Genomic DNA, 18,186 nt, shown 5'->3' on the forward strand with positions numbered 1-18,186 from the left:
ATTCCCCCCCACCCCCCTTTTACACTGCTACTACTCTCTGTTATTATCTATGCATAGTCACTTTAATAACTCTACCTACATGTACATATTACCTCAATTACCTCGACTAACCGGTGCCCCCGCACATTGACTCTGTACCGGTACCCCCCGTATATAGCCTCGCTATTGTTATTTTACTGCTGCTCTTTAATAATTATTGCTTTTATTTCTTATTCTTCTTATTATATACATGTGACAAATACAATTTGATTTGGCACGACTGAGATGAAAAAGTATGCCCTCTACATGCAGTGCTGTGAGTGACCTGGCATAGAGCCATGCAGTGTAAAAAGTAAAGGTTCCTGGAGGATCCTTTATGGGTTCTTCAAATTGAAACTGTGGGGGAAACCCTATAAGTTATTTTAAGAACCCTTGAAAAAGGTTATTCGAAGAATTCCTTATAATGGTTCCTCGACTAACCCCTTATAATGGTTCCTCGAAGAACCTTTTGGGGTTAATCTTTTAACTCCCTGTCCTCCCTCTCTCCATTATAAAGAAATACATTAATAACAATAATAATAATAACAATATTGACAATATTGATTTAAGTAATACATTGATTATTTAGTGGCACCACAAATGTGAAGGAATATTTACAAAACAGTTTACCAAACAAAACATGTAAAAAAAATGTCTGCAGACATGTCAGACCATAATAAATAATACATTTACTTTGTGCAGTGCACTTCATTACATTTTTGTTATAAAATAATGATGTACAATACAAACAACATATATTAAAAATAATCATAGGTAAACTAACAGTATTGTAGACTTGATACTAAATGCAGTTTTTTTTGCTATAGGGTGTGTGTGTGTGTGTGTGTGTGTGTGTGTGTGTGTGTGTGTGTGTGTGTGTGTGTGTGTGTGTGTGTGTGTGTGTGTGTGTGTGCGTGCGCGTGCGTGTGCGTGTGTGTGTGTGTGTCCAACAACCACTTAGTTATGTTAGGGGGTTTGCCATCTTTATAACCGGCCCTGGCAACTTCACCCCAAATTCTCTTATCCCCAGAACACAGTAACTTAACAACATAGGTGTTTTTCTGACATTTTGGGGAAATTGATCTGAAAATAAAAAATCCAGCCCTAGCAGAGCCCCAAGTCCCAGGGCGTGGATGTTCTCCCCATCAAATACCAGTGGGATTTCACTCTCATGGTGAATTGGATTCCCACCGATGTGCAGTAAAGGAGTAGGGAGCAGTGTAATCTGTGTCAACAAAAGTAAGAAAAGATGAATACACATACAATTAACAAAGAACATAACAAATGTTCAGCTGTAGTTTTATATAAGCATGCACACATGTTTATGAAGAAACAGATTATTTTAGCATAGGCATACCTTGTCACGGCCATAAAGGCTACTCGGGTCCTCATTGAAGAGATAGGGCAAGAGCAGGATTGCTTCTGTGGTCTCGAGTCCTAGTAAAGCAATGATCTTACAACACTTGCTAGTTTTATTGCAAAACACATTAGAGAAAGGGAAGGATTAACAGCAAATTCCCCTGTGTGCCTCTTCTGTATCTTTGAAAAACCTTTTTGGGGCTGTTTTTCATTGCCAAGAACCCTAATGTTCTTTGATGATCTTAGAACTCCAGTTGAACCCCTAATTTTTAGAGTGTAATATGCACTGCAGCCTGAAATATACACTATAATTTCCCTACAGCTACTCTGCACTTCCTTTGTTACCTGAGAGAAAGGAATCCTAGCTGTGGTTAGCTAAGCATGTGTTTAAGGCAGGGAAATGGACTGTCCAGTGAAAGTTCCCTCCTCGGTAATGAGAGTAATGGTCTCTAATGTCATCTGTCCTGTGCTGTTCGATAATGACCCTTCACAGGCAGAACCTGCTGTGTCTACACACTCAACTATACAGCTCTGCCAGACACACACACCACAGGTCCTCTAGCCAAGCTTATTACTGTGTCCTGGGTGGACACAGTGACCTGGGTGGACCTTCTCTCACACTGTCAGTGCTGCCGACTGGCTTCTCTCCTGCTGAACATGGATTTCTGTTAATGATACACACAGGACCTTGACTTGAGGAGAAGTCCACCTATGAGATATAAATAGCCCTGTTAAGGGTCAGATGTGAGGTTAAGGCATGTTTTATAGGAGTTTGTACTGTATGACTTCTCCAGGAGGGCTTGGATGCATTAGAGCTGCTCTCCCCAACTTCAGTCCTTGAACATCATTCATCAGCAACTGGTTCAGATCTGGAAAATGATGTGTTAGGTCTCTCTGGCCAGCCAATGACATGGATTGATTGATTAAGAACCAGTTAGAGGAGAAGATGAATGCAGCAAACATGGACTGGGATTGACAGCTGAGTTAGAAGATTAATTAGTCTGCTGCTGTCATGGAGCTCTTTGTCCATATTCCTGAAGACCAATAGGAAACCCCGTATTTATTTTAACTAGTCAAGTCAGTTAAGAACAAATTCTTATTTTCAATGACGGCCTACAGTCGGTTAACAGTGGGTTAACTACCTGTTCAGGGGCAGAACGACAGATTTGTACCTTGTCAGCTCGGGATATGAACTTGCAACCTTTCGGTTACTAGGCCAACGCTCTAACCACTAGGCTACCCTGCCGCCCTGTATGAATATCCAAGTTGTATGTTCGTGTGTGTGTGTGTGCAGTGCGGGTGTGGGCCGGACAGGGACCTACATCGTCATAGACAGCATGTTGCAGCAGATCAAGGACAAAAACACAGTCAACGTCCTGGGCTTCCTCAAACACATCCGGACACAGCGCAACTACCTGGTACAAACAGAGGTGGGTTGTGTGTGTGTGTGTGTGTGTGTTTTTGAGTGTGTATGAACATCCTGAGTGACTCATTCTATAATCACCATGTGCCATTCTATTCACTTGAGCATCTGTGGTAAAGTCCCGAATGATCAAACTCTCTGCAGCTAGTAGACTACAGTAGAGCATAACGTTAAACTTCCGTCTTTCTTATCTGTCTAATGCAGCTGTGTTTAAGTCTGTCCATGTCCCTCTTTGTAAATATAGGAAAGGCATGCATCACACAGCCACTGTTGTCCAGGACCAAGGGGACCATGGTCATTGTCATAATTTATCTGCTCTAAAAAGAGCTGCACTGCCACGTTGTCTGCATGTCTGACTGGTGTTCTCTCTTTCTGTCCTGCTTGGCCTATAGGAGCAGTATATCTTCATTCATGATGCGTTGATTGAGGCCATCATGGGGAAGGAAACGGAGGTGTTGTCCAGCCAGCTGCACAGCTATGTCAACAGTATCCTTATGCCTGGGGTGGGCGGCAAGACACGGCTGGAGAAACAGTTTAAGGTCAGAGTACCTCCTTTTCAGTCTTACTGAACACTCATTCCCCTAGATCTCTTTCTCTATATGCCTATCATGCTCCTTCTCTCTCAAACATATTTTCTCTGCATCTTTCTTTTTCTGCCACATCTCTCTGTCTGTCTCTCTTTCTCACCTTACCTTTCTTTCTCTCTCTTTCTCTGTACCTCTTTTTTCTCTCTCTCTGTACCCCACTCTCCCTCTATCCTCTATCCTCTCTCGTCTCTCAGCTCTCCATCGTTCCCATGTTTTCCCAGAGCAGAGACTTCAGGGTCCTGTTTGTCTCCTTAAAGACGTCCCTCAGCATCACAAAGTTGTGATTCATCTCCCTCAGGGCCCACTACTGGAGAAGTGATCGTAATTAGAATGGAAATACATTTGGGGGAAGAGTACTTATCTTCATCGGGTGGCCCCTTTGACTAACCCCACTCACTGCTTGTTTCCAGGGAGATGTGAACTTTCCTATAATGGTGGGGGGTCTGGGTTATGGCCTGGTTTGATGACAAGCTCACAACGTAATTAGCTTTCATTATTCTCCTCCACGGTGTATTTGATTTAGCCCAGGGTTGGGAGAGATTGAGCGTACTCTTGCGAAACAATGGCAGCCATTGGGATTTTAATGCAATTAGCCTCAAGGCTGGATTTGAAGTTAATAATTTTTTGGAGAGAATATTTATTTTGTTTTTCACAGCCCAAGAAAAAGTCTGTGTTAATTTCTGCTCTACAAAGAATTAAGCAGTGTTTGTCTTTTTGTGACATGCGATTTGGCATGAGCGTTATCTGCAATATTAAGATGAGCAAACACTTTTTTCAGTCAGCAGAATTTGATCTGAGACTTGACTATAATTTAATTAACTGTTGAAAGTCGGTGTTGATGGGAAGCAGCACATGGTTGGGCTGTATTCTAAACACATGTTTAGACTACTTGCTATGTTCTGAATCCCATGTTTAGGGCCATAACAGTAGAGTGGTTAGTGTCAGAACACCTGAGGTCAGTGACTCTACGCAGTGTACTGCAGGCCATGAGAGTTTGTTTAAATGACAGAGTAGGGAGGGTATGAATGATCAATTGAAGCATGTATCTTTATCAGATAATCTGGTGTATTGTATCATTGTTATCTAACCTCTCTCTCTCTGTCTTTCTTCCTCTCCCACTTTCATCCACCCATCTGTCCCTCTTTCTTGCCCTCTCACCTCTCTTGTTGCAGTTGGTGACTCAGTGTAACGCCAGGTTTGTGGAGTGCTTCAGTGCTCAGAAGGAATGCAACAAAGAGAAGAACCGGAACTCCTCGGTAGTACCCTGTAAGTCAAATTATATTATCCATGCACCACCTGACAGCGATATTCAGATTTCGGATTGGCTCCCGTCTAGGCTGCTGCTTTCCACAGTTTCCTGTTTCTGATAACCTTAGGCTCTATTCATGGTCATAGGAAGTCATTCATCTACAGTAGTTAGTTACATAACCAGTTGTTTATGGTCCATGCTCATACTAGAGTTATTTTAAGTGATTATGCTGTGGCTGCTTTCATAAAAATGACACACTTTACTTTGTAAACCAAAAAGAACATGTTTGCTACTAAGCATGTTTGCTACTTAGCTCTATGATCACTGTGCCTTGATCTCTCTTTCTCTATGGCAGCGGAGCGTGCGAGGGTGGGGTTGGCACCTTTACCCGGCATGAAAGGCACAGATTACATTAACGCATCTTACATAATGGTGAGTACCACCTCCTGTCCCTCCTCTGTCAATCATTCACTGTCCCTGCCACACACCCGGCTGGACCAACTGAGCTAAGGAATGTCATTATTATGATATATGATTGCTTTGTCTCATAGACATTGCTATCATAGACATTGTTCATTGCTATCAACTGAAAGGAATGGACTTGGATTCGTTGTTGACCTATGTGAATCCTAGGTTTGTGCCGGGACATAAAAAGGTAGACCGCTAGATCTAAGGTGTTTTGAGCAGTGGTAGTCTACTGCTGTGGCAGGTTTTATCTGACACACACAGGCTTGTTTTCATCTTTGTGTGTAACCACAACACAACCCTTGCTTGGACCCTTGACCTCTGTTCTGACACCACAGGGTTACTACAGGAGCAATGAGTTCATCATTACCCAGCATCCTCTGCCCCACACCACTAAAGACTTCTGGAGGATGATCTGGGACCACAATGCACAGATCATTGTCATGCTGCCGGACAACCAGGGGCTGGTGGGTCTCTCACACGCACTCACACACGCACATGAACAAGTGCATGTGCAAGCATGCAGGCACACACACACACATACAGTACATGCACACACACCACCACCAAGGGTTGTTAGCTTCAGCCTTATCTCTGGTCTATTAAAGGGCTGTCTTAGCACGCTAAGCTTAGTCTCTCCCAGCCTTGGCCCAGTGTTCACACAGGAAGTCACTCGTTTGGGTGTGAGAGGAATTGAGATGAATACTGAAGGTGACAGCAGCTGTATCAGTCACTCCACTCAGCCATATGTCTTATTAAGATTAAGATCAAGATTAAGATCACTTTATTGGTCAATTGCACACAAGGTCCAAACGAAATTTGACAATCACTTTTAACCCAACCCCGCCAAAATACACACATTCATACGGTGCCTTCGGAAAGTATTCCTACCCGTTGACTTATACACATTTTGTTGTGTTACAGCCTGATTTCAAAATTGACTTAATTTTTGTCCTGTCCTCAACTGGCAGCTTTATTAAATAGTACCCGCAAAACACCAGTCTCAATATCAATAGTGCGGAGGCGACTCCGAAATGCTGGCCTTCTCGGCAGAGTTGAAAGGAAAGATTAAGATGGGTAAAAGAACACAGACACTGGACAGAGGAACTCTACCTAGAAGGCCAGCATCCCGGAGTTGCCTCTTCATTGTTGACGTTGAAACTGGTGTTTTGCGGGTACTATTTAATAAAGCTGCCAGTTGAGGACTTGTGAGGCATCTGTTTCTCAAACTAGACACTCAAATGTACTTGTCCTCTTGCTCAGTTGTGCACCGGGGCCTCCCACTTCTCTTTCTATTCTGGTTAGAGCCAGTTTAAACTGTTCTGTGAAGGGAGTAGTACACAGTGTTGTACGAGATCTTCAGTTTCTTGGATTTTTCTCGCATGGAATAGCCTTAATTTATCAGAACAAGAATAGACTGATGAGTTTCAGAAGAAAGTAATTTGTTTCTGGCCATTTTTAGCCTGTAATCAAACCCAAAAATGCTGATGCATCAGATACTCAACTAGTCTAAAGGAGGTCAGTTTTATTGCTTCTTTAATCAGAACAACTGTTTTCAGCTGTGCTAACATTATTGCAAAAGGGTTTTCTAATGATTAATTAGCCTTTTAAAATTATAAACTTGGATTAGCTAACACAACGTGCCATTGGAACACAGGAGTGATGGTTGCTGATAATGGGCCTCTGTACACCTATATATTCCATAAAAACCTGCTGTTTCCAGCTAAAATAGTTATTTACAACACTAACAATGTCTACACTGTATTTCTGATCAATTAGATTTTATTGTAATGTACGAAAAATGTGCTTTTCTTTCAAAAACAAGGACGACCCTAAACATTTAAAAGGTAGTTTATTTTGAGTTGCTTAACACTTTTTTGGTTACTACATGATTCCATATGTGTTATTTCATGGTGTTGATGTCTTCACTATTATTCTACAATGTAGAAAATAGTAAAAATAAAGAAAAACCTTGAATAAGTAGGTGCTCTAAAACTTTCAACAGGTAGTGTAATTATTCACACCCCTGAGTCAGTACATTGTAGAAGCACCTTTAACAGGGATTACAGCTGTGAATCTTTCTGGGCAAGTCTCTAAAAGCTTTCCACACCTGGATTGTGCAACATTTGCCCATTATTGTTTTCAAAATTATTCAAGCTCTGTCAAATTGATTCTTGATCATTGCTAGACAACCATTTTCAGGTCTTGCCATAGCTTTTCATGTAGATTTAAGTAAAATTTCGGCCACACAGGAACATTCACTGTCTTCTTGGTAAGCAACTCCAGTGTGGATTTGGCCTTGTGTTTTATGTCATTGTCCTGCTGAAAGGTGAATTTGTCTCACGGTGTCTAGTGGAAAGCAGACTGAACCAGGTTTAGCTGTAAGATTTTGCCTGTGCTTCGCACCATTATTTTTTATCCTGAAAAACTCCCAGTCCTTAATGATTACAACGATACCCATAACATGATGCAGCTACCTATATGCTTGAAATATGGACAGTGGTACTCAGTAATGTGTTGTATTGGATTTGCCCAAAACTTAACACTTTGTTTGTATTCAGGACATTTTTTGCAGTATTACTTTAGCGCCTTGTTGCAAACAGGATGCATGTTTTAGAATATTTTTATTCTGTACGGGCTTTCTTCTTTTCACTCTGTCAATTAGGTTAGTATAGTGGAGTAACTACAATGTTGTTGATCCATCCTCAGTTTTCTCCTATCACAGCCATTAAACTCTGTAACTATTTTGAAGTCACCATTGGCCTCATGGTGAAATCCCTAAGCTGTTTTCTTACTCTCAAGCAACTGAGTTAGGAAGGACACCTGTTACTTTGTGTGATTATACATCATCCAAGGTGTAGTTAATAACTTCACCATGCTCAAAGGGATATTCCATGCTGTGTTTTTTTTTACCCATCCACCAATAGGTGCCCTTCTTTGCGAGGCATTGGAAAACCTCCATAGTCTTTGTGGTTGAATCTGTGTTTGAAATTCACTGCTTGACTGAGGGACCGCACAGATAATTGTATGTGTGTGGGGTACAGAGATGAGGTAGTCATTTAAAAATCATATGAAACACTATTATTGCACACAGTGTGAATCCATGCAACTTATTATGTGACTTGTTAAGCAAACTTTTACTCCTGAACTTATTTAGGCTTGCCATAACAAAGGGGTTGAATACTTATTGACTCAAGACATTTCAGTTTTTCATATTTTAATACATTTGTACAAATTTTGAAAAACATAATTCCACTTTGATGTTTTGTATTGTGTATCGGCCAGTCACAAAAATCTCAATGTAATCCATTTTAAATTCAGGCTGTTACACAATAAAATGTGGAAATAGTCAAGGAGGGTGAATACTTTCTGAAGGCATGGTACATATACAGGTTTTGAAGCAATGCAGGGGGCTGCCACACTGGGCACCTAGGAACCTGTTGCTGTGGGGGGGTTAAGTTCCTGTTCCAATGGAACAATAGCATGCAATGTCCTCTAGGATGTGCTACCAGCAATCCTCCGGTTGCCAGCTCATTTCCCTTCAGAATTTTCCTGTTGAACCTGGGATTCGATCTGGCAATTCTCCAGTTGCTTGCTTACCTCTCTTCCTGCTGCCCATACCTGTCACCTCTCTCTCTAACTCTGTCTATATATCTATGATTTCACACACTGAGTAGTGGCACTTCTGCACTCATACTCCAGTTCCTTTAACATTTTGATGTTTTTGTTTTAGGGCAAGTCCTTTGCTCAATATGAACTGTCAGTTCTTATACTAAACTGCAATGTCTCACACTCCCCTTCCTTGTATTTCTCATTTTCCCTCCCTTCCTTCTCACCCTTTCCCCTTCTCCCTTTTCCCTATTATTTTCATCCTTGTTTTGGTTTGGCTGTGTCTTTAGGCGGAGGATGAGTTTGTGTACTGGCCAAGCCGAGAGGAGGCCATGAACTGTGAGGCCTTCACTGTCACGCTCATCAGCAAAGACAGACTATGCCTTTCTAACGAAGAGCAGATCATCATCCACGACTTTATCCTGGAGGCCACACAGGTACGATGTGATGTGTGTGCCTGTGTGTGTGGGTGTAGGAAGTCCATTGTAGCTTAGTTGGTAGAGCATGGCGTTTGCAACATAAGGATAGTAGGTTCTATTCCCAGCACTACCTATGCGTAAAATGTATGCACGCATGACTGTAAATCGCTTTGGATTAAAGTGTCTGTTAAATGGCATATATCTGTATTATACACTGAGTATACCGAACACCTTAATATTGAGTTGCACACCCTCACCTTTTGCCCTCAGAACAGCCTCAATTTGTCAGGGCATGGACTCTACAAGGTGTCAAAGGCATTCCACTAGGGATGCTGGTCCATGTTGACTTGTTGTGCGGTGTTTTAATGGGCCTGCGTCTGTGTGTATGACTGTCTTTACCTGCATGAGTGTGTGAGTCAGTCTTTGTGTGTGGGTGGGCATCTTTGTATGTACACCTACCTTAAACTATCTCTTCTTCTGTCTTTCTTTTCCCTCTACCCCAGGATGACTATGTGTTGGAGGTGCGTCACTTCCAGTGCCCTAAATGGCCCAACCCTGATGCTCCCATGAGCAGCACCTTTGAGCTCATCAATGTCATCAAGGAGGAGGCCATGATCAGAGACGGACCTACCATAGTGCACGATGAGTGAGTGTGTCACATCATGCTCCTGATGACAGAGAGAATCATTATCTCTTCTTTTAACCTCTAAGTAAATACTTTAAACTGTGTTCTGTTTCAACAGAACATGTAATTATTCACTCTAACCAGGTTTCCATGCAACCTTTCTATGCGTAAAGTACATGTGGGCAGTGCATGTCGGATTAAATAGTTCACGAAAGGCCTGATAGAAATAGTTCATTAGCTGGTAAACTTTCCAAATGTTGACAAAGCAAAATACGCTAGGCAAGGTGAGATCTTTTTGTGTCTGTAAAATGAATTATGCGAGAAATTGCAGTGGAAATGCCTTTATGTTCAAATATCGATATAACAACCATCAAATCAAAGTAAACTTAGTCACGTGATTATATTTTGTGTGGCCCTAACACTACGACTCGAGAGACCATGCAGTTTATTAGGCTACAGAAAAACTTCACGGGGTGGTGAAAATGCGTGGTGATCTTGATGCTCCTTTCCAATAAATATCAAGGTTCTTATTCTGAAGACATGATGATTGATGCTTGGCTGCCATTTGACAAATTTAAAATAATCTTGCTCTTTTGTTCATAATAATCTCATCATGTAGGCTACACACACAGTGTATCTACCAGCTGTTGTCTAGAGAGCAGGTGTCAAGACCAGAGTGGGCACTCTCACTATAGCCTTTAACGCAACATTTTAGTGACAAAACCATCAGTACAGTTGAAAATGCGATGGAAACCCATTTAACTTGTATTTTTTATTCGGTACATGGAAATTTAACTGCAAAAATGTTTTATGTGCAATTCGTCATCACGCACAGCCTTTAATCCGCAACAAGTTCCACCCCCATGTACCCTGATACTCCATCCAATTAGAAATAATGAATGTCGATTAATGCTGACAGACATTAGCGGCAGCGAACAACACTCCCAACGACGAGACATGTAGCCTCAGTCATGTTTATTCATTAGGAAAATGAAGATTGCTTGTCTCATCCCAGAGAAAAAAGGGACTAATTGAGCATTTCAGTTCTGTATCTGTACTATGGAATCCCCCCCTAAGAGGTTTTGGAAAGACGGCTGTCGTAATTGTCTGCATATTCATTAGCTGGTGAGACATGGTAGTTAGCTTGTGTATCTCCATCACATTTGACATGGATGTTAATAGAAGCAGCAACCTTTTCCTGAATGTCCCTGGTTTCCTAAGGGGCTGAACGGCTCCTGTGGTCTCACATGGAATTCATTTGACCCTCTGGGCTGAACCTCTCCTGTGGTCTCACATGGAATTCATTTGACCCTCTGGGCTGAACCGCTCCTGTGGTCTCACATGGAATTCATTTGACCCTCTGGGCTGAACCTCTCCTGTGGTTTCACATGGAATTCATTTGACCCTCTGGGGTTTCACATGAACCCCTCTGGGCCTGTGGTCTCACATGGAATTCATTTGACCCTCTGGGCTGAACCGCTCCTGTGGTCTCACATGGAATTAATTTGACCCTCTGGGCTGAACCTCTCCTGTGGTCTCACATGGAATTCATTTGACCCTCTGGGCTCACTGGGCTCTATGCTCATTTGTGACCCTGTGTGTCCCTCAGTCCCTGTCCTGTTTAGGGCCTATAAAGTAACCCTGTTTGTCCCTCTCCTGTCTCCCAGGTTCGGGGCAGTGTCAGCGGGCATGCTGTGTGCCCTTACCACCCTGTCCCAGCAGCTGGAGAGTGAGAGTGCTGTGGGTGTCTATCAGGTGGCCAAAATGATCAACCTCATGAGGCCTGGAGTTTTCACAGACATAGTAAGTAGACCAGTAGAGCATGATTATGGGATTAAATGTAAAAACGACATAATTGAACATTTGTAGTTTCCCCCTTTCTAAGAGCATGTTCCTCTCCCTCCACAGGATCAGTACCAGTACCTTTATAAAGCTATGCTCAGTCTGATCAGCACCAAGGAGAATGGCTCTGGCCTCACCTCCATGGACAGAAACTGCACCATGGCCATGTCTGATGAGTCAGACCAGGCAGAGAGCATGGAGTCCCTCGTCTGAAGGGCCCACCCACCAGGCCTGAGGGGCCCAAGGCCCTCGCAGACAGAGAGCCACTTACTTTGTAAAATGTCAAGGACTATAAGACAAGACTTTTTGAGGCCTTTTTTGCCAGACTCTTGGTTAAATTAATAACCTGATTACTTTTTTACACTGATAAAAAGTTTTTGATATTTATTTTTTGCCATTTTATGTCTTAATGTTATCCTACTGAGCGTTTGCACCTACGTTTTTGAGTTCACAACAACAAAACATACTTCTGTCTTTCTTGTTTGCACTATAATGTCAGTTACTGCCTATACTAAGCTGATGGACTCTACTACACTTAAACTCTGATTTCAACATTCCATGGCAAAGCCCTCACTCAACTGCTTTTGAGTCGGAAAAAAAACATTGCTCCGTTTGCGCTCTACTAGCTCATATAAGGAAGAGGAGTGAGAGTGTCATAGCTCCATGTTCATATGAATAAGCTGTCCAACCTGAGGTTCATTACAGTAGACCACCTCTCCTCTCCTCACCCTTGTGGCTCAAATATCACTCATTTGCTGCAAGACTCAACAGTCTGGTTTCTGTCACACCTACAGGCAATAGGGTCACCAGTTCTATTTGTTGTTTGATTAACTTTTGTTTATATGACTTTTATCTTCATTGTGCATCTAATTAGCAATTCAAACCCATATTTGAATATTGAAGGTGGTAATATAACAGCTACTGTGAACTTGTATTATGTTTAGTATGATTCATATTATGCTTATATATATATATATATATATATATATATATATATATATATATATATATATATACTGATCATTATAGCTTGTGATTTTGTAGATGTCATGACATGCCTCAGCCGAACTGACTCCCACTTGATCCAACAGTTTACCACTCTTATTCAATGCCAGTGTTGATTTTCTGCACACTTACACCCCCTTCTGGCTCAGTTGGTTTTTGCTTCTTGCTGCTAATAGTCTACACACAGTCACAGAAGAGTCAAATGAAGAAATGATAATGCCCTTGTGTAAGCGGAAAGTTCTTTGAGAAAATGGATACTATTGATACAGCCAATTGCTATTTTCTGTGTCATACCCTATTGAATTTCTTATTGGGGTAAAGGACTTATGCTTCCACGTCACACAGCCTTGTGTATGTCGTTTCTAATCCTCACTGTTGCTCGACTCTGCTTGTGTGTGGTATGATTGTATGCTATGACTGTCATATGGTGGCCTAAGCAAGGAAAGATTTACTGTGGTTTTTGAGTCCTAGAGTGATTCACATAAACTCATTGACCCTGTTTTAGTTGTTGTCATACTGCCACCTCTATATTTCCTGGTAGAATCACTTTGATAAATATCTCCCTTAGTTATCTGAAGGAAAGAGAGACCACCTGTGATTTACATTTGAAATAAAATGTGAATTCATTATACAGCACAATGAACATGCTATTAGAATATTTGTATTTGATTATCACAACAAAGCATCGAGGATACCTATGATTTGTAACTTTTACCAAAGACTTATACTCATTTCCATTAATAGAAATATTATAGAGAGGGAGAGCAAGTTTATTGCATTTGTGTCTGATTTCGTTTTTCAGTGATATGTAGGCTGCTGAGTGAGGATAATTCTGTTGACTTTTTCTTCTGCTTCTTTTGGCATCTTTTTGTTTCCAGGCTGGAATTTCTGCATTAACTCATCACTTGTGTTAGTTTAGGAATTCCCTTTGCTACAGAAGGAGTTCATTGCAATTGTATTATATTTAATTTCTCACTCAACTCATAGAATTACAAAATGAAGTGGAAAGATGCATCAATTATTTTATTATTTTACCCGTCGTGTTTCATCTCCTTCCAAGGAGGGCTTTTGAATGAAGTCATAACTCTCCAACATTTGGGGTAGACAGCTGACTTTTGTCCCTTTGTCAGTGAAGGCATTTTGCATCATTAAACACTCGCTTTTTTCAGTTTTGTCTTGTTCCATCAGGTTAAGTCTTAATTTCCTGACTGAGCCTAGTGTCCACTGTCAGGTGTGTTTATGTGTTGCAAAACACAAACACTAGTGTGTCATGAAAACAATGTACATATTTTGTTGCTTCTATAACCAACCGTTCTCTGGAAACTTTGTATCTATGGTATATAATCATAGAATTTATATTTTCATATAAAGCTATTTTTCTTTCTCTCGTTTCAACTCCTTCGTTGCTTTGCTTTTGTGGTGAAACGTGGAAACCAAGTCTCTGTGCACTGAGCTAGTGGTTGTCATCACATTCCAATACAATTCCACGCCTCCCATTAACTTTAAGTCAGCGATTGTGATATCATTATTGTTATTACTTTGTTTTTGTCATTTTTTTCTGAGTTACAATTCTGTTGTCAGAGTGTAATAGAGTAGCTCTAGTAAGTCACTGAATCATTTTGTCCCATTGACCATGAACAGCTGGGCGTTGCTTCTTCTTTTGATAACCTGAAATAAGAAAAAATAAGGAAAAAAATGTTTTGTTTCGTTGAAAGCTATATCAGAACATTCTATTATAGTGTTATTTAATATGTCAATTGTATTGCTATACTTAAAATAAAATATGGGTTTTGATGTACTTTGTTGAAAACCTTGTGTGGTCCATGTTTCATGCCTTTGTGTATTGAATTTACTAGTTTGTATCATATTGTGAATAAAGCGTTATCCTTCCACTATCCTTGTATTAATATCACATAATTAGATATGAGGTTGCCATCTAGTGGTAAAGTAGTGAAGCCCAGAACAGCCAAGTAAACTCAGCAAAAAAAGAAATGCCCTCTCACTGTCATGTGTAAATATTTGTATGTACATAAGATTCAACAACTGAGACATAAGCTGAACAAGTTCCACAGACGTGTGACTAACAGAAATTGAATAATGTGCCCCTGAACAAAGGGGGGGGGGGGTCAAAAGTAACAGTCAGTATATGGTGTGGCCACCAGCTGCATTCAGTACTGCAGTGCATCTCCTCCTCATGGACTGCACCAGTTTTGCCAGTTCTTGCTGTGAGATGTTACCCCACTCTTCCACCAAGTCACCTGCAAGTTCGTGGACATTTCTGGGGGAATGGCCCTAGCCCTCACCCTCCGATCCAACAGGTCCCAGACATGCTCAATGGGATTGAGATCCGGGCTCTTCGCTGGCCATGTCGGAATACTGACATTCCTGTCTTGCAGGAAATCACATACAGAACGAGCAGTATGGCTCACCAGCATTGTCATGCTGGAGCGTCATGTCAGGATGAGCCTGCAGGAAGGGTACCACATGAGGAAGGAAGATGTCTTCCCTGTAACGCACAGCGTTGAGATTGCCTGCAATGACAACAAGCTCAGTCCGATGATGCTGTGACACACCGCCCCAGACCATGACGGACCATCCACCTCCAAATTGATCTCGCTCCAGAGTACAGGCCTTGATGTAACGCTCATTCCTTCAACAATAAAGGCAAATCTGACCATCACCCCTGGTGAGACAAAACCGTGACTCGTCAGTGAAGAGCACTTTTTACCAGTCCTGTTTGTTCCAGTGACAGTGGGTTTGTGCCCATAGGCAACGTTGTCGCCGGTGATGTCTGGTGAGGACTTGACTTACAGCAGGCCTATAAGCCCTCAGTCCAGCCTCTCTCAGCTTATTGCGGACAGTCTGAGCACTGATGGAGGGATTGTGTGTTCCTGGTGTAACTCGGGCAGTTGTTGTTGCCATCCTGTACCTGTCCCGCAGGTGTGATGTTCGGATGTACCGATCCTGTGCAGGTGTTGTTCCACGTGGTCTGCCACTGCGAGGACGATCAGCTGTTCGTCCTGTCTCCCTGTCTTAGGCGTTTCACAGTATGGTCATTGCAATTTATTGCCCTGGCCAAATCTGCAGTCCTCCTGCCTCAGAGAACTGGAGGAGCAGCACCAAGGTGGAGGATCTGTCTAGCCTGCTCTGACTGTGCAGTGAGGTCAACAGCAACAAGAGTCCAGTTGTCTCTCAGGTCAACACGCTTCCTCACTCTACTGCAGAGTACCACTCAGGGAGGATGTTTTTCAGGTTTGTGCGTCTGGACGGCACAGAGCCAGAAGAGGCAGGCTCAGGTCATCAAGGAGTTACAGAGAGATACACCCGACAGCCCATTAATCGTGCTTCTGTCACTCTAAGCCAGAGGGGTGGGGCTGAACCTCACAGCCGCCTTGCGCATCTTCCTCATGGACCCAGTCTTGAACCCAGCAACAGATGACCAGTGTGTGAACCGCTGTCACCGCCTCGGCCAGAAGAGAGACGTTGTCATCACTAAGTTCATAGTGAAGGACTCTGTGGGGGAGAACATGGTGGGGATTCAGAGGCAGAAGCAGGATCTGTTGGAGAAGGCTTTTGGCCTATCCAGCAAGAGGAAGATGTCACGCATAGATGATATCTGAGCCCTCATGGACCTCTAGACGTCTGGCTGTTTAAAGACCTTTAGAAGGAAACTGTTCTCACTGTTCTTTTGTTCTTTAATATCCTTTATGTTTAGAGGGAACGTTCCAGCATCCCCGAGTCGCCTCTTCACTGTTGACATCGAGACTGGTGTTTTACGGGTACTATTTAATGAAGCTGCCAGTTGAGGACTTGTGAGGCGTCTGTTTCTCAAACTAGACACTCAAATGTACTTGTCCTCTTGCTCAGTTGTGCTCTGGGGCCTCCCACTCCTCTTTATATTCTAGTTAGGGCCAGTTAGCACTGTTCTGTGAAGGGAGTAGTACACAGCGTTGTACGAGATCTTCAGTTTCTTGGCAATTTCTCGCATGGAATAGCCTTCATTTCTCACAACAAGAATAGACTGACGAGTTTCAGAATAATGTTCTTTGTTTCTGGCCATTTTGAGCCTGTAATTGAAGCCACAAATGCTGATGCTCCAGACACTCAACTAGTCTAAAGGAGGCCAGTTTTATTGCTTCTTTAATCAGGACAACAGTTTTCAGCTGTGCTAACATCATTGCAAAAGGGTTTTCTAATGATCAATTAGCCTTATAAAATGATAAACTTGGATTAGCTAACACATCGTGTTATTGGAACACAGGAGTGATGGTTGCTGATAATGGGCCTCTGTACGCTTATGTAGATATTCGATTTTTAAAAATCAGCAGTTTCCAGCTACAATAGTCATTTGGAGCATTAACAATGTCTACACTGTATTTCTGACCAATTTGATGTTCTTTTAATGGACAAAAAATAGCTTTTCTTTCAAAAACAAGGGCATTTCTTTGTGACCTCCAACTTTTGAACGGTAGTGTATATGTACTGTATGTACAGTGTGTATGTCTGATTAAATCATCTGTGATTTGGTGGGCTATGTATGATAAGGACACAGGCAATGTTTGTGATTGAATATACTTTCATGTTTATATTGTTACTGTATGCATCAGCTATGTGTGTCCAAGACAAATTTCCCCTCAGGGACAATAAAGTAGATCTTGAATTACCAATGGAAACACAATCTGTCCTGAATGATAGGCCTATTATTCTGATACATAGCCTATTAATCCTGGCAAACCTGATGAAACTATGGTCAAATGTATGTCCTGATCTATGGTTTTGAATATCTGTTTGTACATCTTTTTGTTCATGTTTATGTGTTCACCTGCCTGGGGACTGCAGATGTAAATGAGCTGTCAGCTGAATCTGGTGCAACGCATCACTTCTCATTTTCTATGGTTATCTTTTGTTTGTTTTTAGTCCTGTCCTTCAGCTACCCTCAACCCCTCTCATCTGTCGCTGAAGACCATCCAGTTTTGATTTCTATTTGCCATATATTTTTCAACTGTGCTGTTTCACAAAGGGTCTGAACCTATATACATTTTACGGACACAGTATATTTTACATGAGTTATCTTATTTTTAGTTCCACCCTTCAGTTCCAGACTTATTTTTTGTTGTACATTGTCCCTGAAAAATAAACATAATAAATAAATAATACATATTGCCTATTCAGCTCAAGCTAAACAATCCTGAACCACATATTTTAGATGGAGCACAAGTAATGATAGATGGACTCTCAAAATGACACAAATGTTTAGCATTGTCTGATGGTTTTCCATGTGAACAGCATCCAAACGTATCATGTAGGACAATCATGAAAGAGAATGAAATTATGAATTATGAAAGAGGTCATTTTAATATGAGATGTTCATCTAACAAAGCATATCCCAAAAAGAATGGCATTTGGAGAATACATGAGGTACTGTAGGTCTTGACTTGGAGTGGTGTCATGATGTTACTATGTCAGTGTTATCAAATTTGATCCTAGATTAACACGGACTTGTCCTTTTACCAAATAGGGCTATCTTCTGTATACCACCAATACCTTGTCACAACACAACTGATTGGCTTAAACACATTAAGAAG

The 18,186-nt window shown here is 41.6% G+C and overlaps 1 protein-coding gene across 2 annotated transcripts in view; it reads left to right on the forward strand.

Moving 5' to 3' along the window:
• LOC135540122 (receptor-type tyrosine-protein phosphatase gamma-like) overlaps nucleotides 1–12,554 on the forward strand; it is a 327,471-nt gene extending 314,917 nt beyond the window's left edge. For both annotated transcript variants that reach the window (XM_064966521.1, XM_064966520.1), the window contains 9 exons: nucleotides 2,672–2,807; nucleotides 3,193–3,339; nucleotides 4,560–4,653; nucleotides 4,992–5,068; nucleotides 5,440–5,568; nucleotides 9,001–9,147; nucleotides 9,633–9,775; nucleotides 11,422–11,557; nucleotides 11,663–12,554. In XM_064966521.1, coding sequence (XP_064822593.1) covers nucleotides 2,672–2,807; nucleotides 3,193–3,339; nucleotides 4,560–4,653; nucleotides 4,992–5,068; nucleotides 5,440–5,568; nucleotides 9,001–9,147; nucleotides 9,633–9,775; nucleotides 11,422–11,557; nucleotides 11,663–11,809 — 1,156 coding nt within the window. In that variant the 3' untranslated portion in view covers nucleotides 11,810–12,554. The remainder of the gene's footprint in view (nucleotides 1–2,671; nucleotides 2,808–3,192; nucleotides 3,340–4,559; nucleotides 4,654–4,991; nucleotides 5,069–5,439; nucleotides 5,569–9,000; nucleotides 9,148–9,632; nucleotides 9,776–11,421; nucleotides 11,558–11,662) is intronic.
• The last annotated feature ends 5,632 nt before the right edge of the window (nucleotides 12,555–18,186 follow it).

This window comes from Oncorhynchus masou, chromosome 5 (genome assembly GCF_036934945.1).
Source record: "Oncorhynchus masou masou isolate Uvic2021 chromosome 5, UVic_Omas_1.1, whole genome shotgun sequence".
Taxonomy (NCBI): domain Eukaryota; kingdom Metazoa; phylum Chordata; class Actinopteri; order Salmoniformes; family Salmonidae; genus Oncorhynchus; species Oncorhynchus masou.